General features: G+C 40.2%; 1 protein-coding gene across 3 annotated transcripts in view; it reads right to left on the bottom strand.

Annotated features, from left to right (window-relative positions):
• Positions 1-289: 289 nt before the first annotated feature.
• LOC131573588 (neurotrophin-3-like) overlaps positions 290-6,000 on the bottom strand; it is a 49,655-nt gene continuing 43,944 nt past the window's right edge. For all 3 annotated transcript variants that reach the window (XM_058827679.1, XM_058827681.1, XM_058827680.1), the window contains one exon: positions 290-4,063. In XM_058827679.1, coding sequence (XP_058683662.1) covers positions 3,269-4,063 — 795 coding nt within the window. In that variant the 3' untranslated portion in view covers positions 290-3,268. The remainder of the gene's footprint in view (positions 4,064-6,000) is intronic.

The raw sequence follows: 6,000 nt of genomic DNA, 5'->3' as shown, positions 1-6,000 counted from the left end.
TGGAGCAATTTTTGCTGTTACTAAATGGACTGGAAAAAAAACTAGGGGGAAAAAGAGGAGAAAATACACTTTGACGCAGACAGGCAATTTCAGAATAGCATTTGGTCATTTGGGAGAAAATCTAAATCAAATGTGTGTTTATAATGATCTATTGGCAAAACAATATTGACAGAGCATCTGAGCTGCCTAATTGAAGTGATGTTTAGAATGCTGAAATTGAACTGGTGTTGAGAGCTGAATATTTTGTTTAATTATTTAACACAAACAAAAAAAGAGTTGGATAGGAATTTTGAATTCATTGTGCCATGACCAAAGTCAACCATAAAACCATCCCTGGCTACAGTGAAAAGAGAATTAGACCTTAACAAATTTATTACAGGCTTTGTTTACAAACTTGTTACAAAATTATACAGCATCTTTTGTGTACACAGGATTTACAGGAACACATTACTGATGTATGGGATTGCATTGCTCTCTGGTTGAGATCTGCAGGTTTTTCTTCACTTGGGGCCTGATCCAGCTTCCACTGGAGAAGGTGAGATGATTTTTTTTCCCATTGACTTTAGTGGAAGCTGGATCAGATCCAGGGGGTAACACTTCCGCTCATTGTTTTCCTGGGGTGGGAAAGAGGCAGCCGGTCTAATAACCGTACACACCACACTCTATTCTCATCTCATGTGTTTCGGATGACAGGCATATTTACTCCAAGACACTTTTGCTGGCTGCTTGTAAAATACTTGTTAAAGTCAAGAGTCAAAGACCAGTTCCTGTTTCTGGATTTACAGTGGAAAATGACAAATAGCTTTCTTTGAACCTTTAAAGAATGCACCTCCCTTGATTTTCAGTGAGCAGAAATAAAGGCATTAGAATCAACTCCGATGTTGTTTACATTGCTATAAAGCTACATTTTCTTCCCTGTCTTCGTCAGATTTTCTCTGGATTTACAGTGATGTAAACAAAAGTGACATTCACACTGCAGGAACAAGGTAGTTTCTGATTAATGGGATTCTACTAATCTAAATTGGTCTCCTTACCTCCTCTTCTCACATGGAGGTAGGCCTATGTGGCACAGTGAAACAAAGAAATCTCTGAAGTTTATGATCCATAACTTTATCGGCTCTCAGTTGCTCCCAGCGACTGCAAATGATCTTTATTTGGGAACTCAGGGTGTAAAATCAAGCTTTTAATTTACAAAAAATCTGGCGGGGCAGAACTCTGAAAAATATGCTTATTCCCCCAAGCCAAAAAGTTTAGTTCAAACTTAAACTTTCCTACTAGGAAAAGTAGCAAAATCTCTGTGGTGTGGGGTTTTTTTCCTTCTTAAATTTTTTGCCAAGAAATGAGAAGTATTCTAATCAGATCTATCAGATACCGAGTTCCTTGTTATATTACATCCTCTCATTTTGATGACTGCCTTGGTATTGAACCTCTAAAGTTGTTATTGCTTGAAGCAAAGATTTAGTGCTGCAAGGTGATGATAATTCCTGTAAGGTAAATACCCTGGCCTCATGCTGAAAATTGAGATGGGTCTCAAAAAGCTTTGCTTCTGGTCTCCCCTGAAGAAAATATGCATGTGCTCCAGCCTGGCTTTCCAAGACAGGACTGCTCCAGTGCTTGGCCTCAAGGCAACCTGTCCAGCTCTCTGGCGGCTTTATGGTGAGCAGCACATTCTGTAAGGGTTTAGGGGAGACTGCACAGTATGCTGCATTTCATGGCCTGGTGCATGTTTGAAGCTGGTTTTCCAGGAATGAAAGCTTTATGAGCAAAGGCATCCTGCAACCTCGTGTCTGAGGGCTTTGATCTCATTTCCATTTGTGATGCTGAACATGCTATGGCAGCAAAAGCTGTAGTGGTAAAACCCTCAGAAAAAAAAAAAAAAAGAAGAGGGTAAAACTTTCTGAATAAAGCCCTGACCCACAGCCCTGGCTGTGGGTTGGATCTGTCTGGACACAGATAATGTGCAGCCGAATCTGAATTCTGTTCCCAGCCATGAACTTTCATTTGCTTCCTGGGAGTGGGATCCCATCCAGGGCATTGCACAGCTAATGTGTAATGGGACATCTCTTCAAGTAGTGTCATTATTTCTGTCCCCAGTGGAGCTACGTGACAATCCAAAGAAGAATCTGAGGTAAATACACGCTAGCACATTTGTCCTAAGCAACAACTCGTGTTTAATTGGGGAATTTCAGTACGACTGCAGACTTCATGGATATTAGCCACCATCCATTTCATGTTCCTGTGAAAGGTACCAGGTTTCTCAAGCACTTCAACACATTTTCACCTTGTGAAAGATGGAGGATGGATTGCTGAGGAGAAGGAAACCTTTGTACAGGCTTGTGGCTTTGATATCCATGCCAGGATATCACATCTTTCTTTACTACAATTTGCAAGCCAAAGTCTCTTTTAAGGTAAAGATGCCACCAGATTTGCTTCTAATTTAAAAACTAAGAGGAGAATGATCCAACAATGCAAGCAGAAGATAACTGATTCGTGTGAGGAGGAACAGGCTGATCACAACAAACCATCTTTTATGTATTATATTAACAATCCATTTAGATCAGTTCTTGGCTTTAGCAAGTTTCAGCTACAAATATTTCAGATTTCTTTCATATTTTTTCAATGAAGCACTGGCAGCATTAGAAACAGTTGCAAAACAAATGTGCTTCCAAAACACAAATGGATGTTCCTGGATTACTAGCAGCCATTCTGAAATGATAACAGAGGGAAAATGGTCATTTCACTGGCAAAACTGGCATAATACATAGAAACTTTTTTTTAGGGCTACCTGATGCCTGTAAATTTGACATCACCTGCAGCCTACAACACGTATTTTGGTCATTTTTTGGTTTTGGAGGTGAGGAGTCAACGCTGCAGATCCAATTAAATATGGACATATAGAACAAGGAATATAAATATGTACACAACTCTTGGCATTGATCTGATTTTTAACAAGTTTACTAAATGACAGTCACTGGTTTGACAAAACTGAATGAAAAATACTGATTTTACAGATTTTACAGGAAGGTTACAGTATGCTGCCGACAAGCAGTGTCACAAACGTAGTCTAAAAAACCCCAGAGTTGGCCACGGCAGAGGCACACACCCTTTGCTCTTGTTTATTGACTGAGAAAGCTTATATACTGTAGATTTGCTGAAGTTTAATAAATAAGGTCAACTTATAATATATATAAAACAATATAAACATTTATATGCTACATGCATATCATATAATTTAAAGTAATAATTTATATAGCAAGGAGATGCAGATCTATGTTCTTCCTATTTTCCTGGACAAGGCGCACACGCAGGAGGTGTCTATCCTTATCCACCTCCAGCCCACCAGTTTGTTGTTTTCTGAAGTCAGTGCTCTGACATAAGTTTGGGATGTCTTGCATTGGGAGTTCCAGTGCTTGTCATCAATACCGCGGCAGCCGTTTTTTACAGGCTTGGCCTCTTTACACCTCGTTTCGTAAAAGTATTGCTTAACCGGAGAGTTTCCTGTTTTAATTTCTCCCAGAACAGTCACCTGGTGTCCCCTAATGTCGATGGCGGAGGATTTGTCCGTGACCCATAAACTTTCACTGTCACAAACGGAATATTCTCCACGGTGGCCCCTGTGCTCCGCGTACCTCTTCCGCCGGGAGGTTCTGTTCACCACCATGGAATTCCCGATGTAATCCTCCATCAGGTACAGTGGCGGTGGCTCCAGCGGCGTGTTGTCACTGAGGAGGACTCGGGGTGAGTTGTAGCGTCTCTGCTGCCTCAAGAGATCTGTATCCACTGAGATAACTGGCTGGAAGTCTGATTTCACATTTTCCTCTCCATCCATCTCTTGCTGAGTGTCTATTTTCTGCACTGAGTTTTGATAGTTTTCCTTAATGTCTACCATTTGCTTAGAAAGCTTGTTTTTTAAAATGTCTGCCTGAATGAGTTTAATAATAAGAGAATTTATTGAATCTTTTGGCAAACTCCTTTGATCCATGTTGGAAGACTGGATGCCACGAAGGTAAGCGAGAAATACCACATAAAACAAGATGGACATCACCTTGTTCACCTGTAAGATCTGCAAAGAAACAGAGAGTCAAAGTTTAAACAGTTCAAGAGGGAGGTTTGTTAGAGGCTGTAAACATGAAAATTGGGAAATTTTTTTAGTAACATCTATGTCTTTAAAGATACATATATAGAGATATAGAAACACAGGCTGTGTATTTCTTTGAAGATGCTATTTGTTATACTTTATAATGAGTGCAACTATTTTCTAAATTTTATTTTATTTTTTTCAATGTTTCATCTATATTTTAGGCCTTCCTTTTCCCCTTTCCATTCATAGTGGCATATATATCAGTTAAGCCCTTTCTCTGCAGAGGTAGGTGGTTCTTGGGATAGTATGGCCAGGGCTTGGCAGCAGAGAGAGGCCAAGTAACTTCCACAGAATTTATTCCACAGAGAAGTTTAGTGTCAAAATTGCAGGATCATGCAGAGTAGGAAATTGTCTCACTGTGTAAATTGAAAAAGTTCTGACTTTGCTGACTGTTGTCAGGTTCTGTGTGCTGAGATCTCTCAGGCCCATCAAATTCATATTTATCAAGTGGTTTCTGTTTAACGTTACCATAAGAAGGAAATAAATCCCATGTTTCAATAGTGCTTTTGTTCTCTTTCTCCTCCTGGTAAGGGAAAGGGTTCTTGAAGGAAAATGATGTGGTCAAATCAGAGAGTGGTGATTAGGTCTCTATAATATAAGTGGGGAATTCAGATGGACCCACAAACCATTTTGCAGGAGTTTTTTTAACCGTTTTAAAAGAAGTTTCTTCATTAGATTTATATAAGGTGAAACAAAACTGATATCAATTAAAAATATTCAAGGACAAATTGAGGACATCTCTCTCGCCACCCACCCCTAAAATGGAAAAACCTTGTTCAAGGATTCACTGTTTTGGGAACCATTCCTAAAAGTGTGCTGCTTCTTTCTACTTTGCCACACACTGCTCTATATGGCTTCTGGTGGTCTCCTAATTCTACCTTCTGCTCATATTCTAGAAGCTCATTTGTCACTGCTTTTTAAGCCTTTCTGTCATCTTGTTTTTGTAGCTGAGAGCCAGGAGCAACTGTCCAGAGAGGTGGTTTTTCTCCTTGTATATTTGAACACCTGCATATTTGGTATTGGCAGTTATATTTAAATTAAATCATTTTTCGGTGTAAAATCCTAAGTCATGGATGTGAATCATTTACTGCAGAGCACCCCTGGTTATAAATTTGCTGTACAAGTAGTGTATTGAAAGAGAAAATACAAAACTCAGAGTGTCGTCATAGTGATAAGCCCTGACTGTAGTACTGCTTTGAGTGACTCAGGAAAGCCTTGAATTTGATTTTCCTGCTCTGCAAACCTCTGGCACTCTGGGATGAAGGCTGAGAGTCACAGACAGTGGGACAGATGGAGCTGGAAGGATCCTCAGGACATTATCTAGGCCAATCTCACTGTTCACAGGAGTATCAGCCAGGGCAGCTTGCAGAGAGCTGTGCCTACTCAGGTTTGCAGTATCTCCATGGATGGAGACTCCACAACCCTCTAGACAACCCCTTCCAGTGTTTCACCACCCTTAAAAAAATCACATTTCATGTATCAGCAGTGTTTCTTATATCTCAATTTTTTCTCATTGCCTCTTGTCCTTCATGGACACACCTGACTAGAGCCTGGCTTCATCTTTATTAATCTCTTCCTCCCTCCCTTCCTCCCTCCCTGCACCTTTATTAATCCCTTTTACACTTAAATAAAATCTCTCTGAGACTTCTCTTCTGCTGCATGAACAGCCCCAGCTCTCTCAGCCTCTTCTCCTGGTACAGTTTTCCTAATCGTTAATAATTTTCATGGATTTTCTCCAGTTCTAAGAAGCCCAGAACTGGACACAGCACTCCAGATGTGCCTCACCAGTGCTGAGATGACGGCAAGGATCTCCTCCCTCCTGAACAGAAAATTTTCCACTTAAAAAATCTTTTACTGTT

This window comes from Poecile atricapillus, chromosome Z (assembly GCF_030490865.1).
Source record: "Poecile atricapillus isolate bPoeAtr1 chromosome Z, bPoeAtr1.hap1, whole genome shotgun sequence".
NCBI classification, from domain to species: domain Eukaryota; kingdom Metazoa; phylum Chordata; class Aves; order Passeriformes; family Paridae; genus Poecile; species Poecile atricapillus.
The sequence above is the reverse complement of the archived record's forward strand: the minus strand, read 5'-3'. Positions and strand labels throughout refer to the sequence as shown.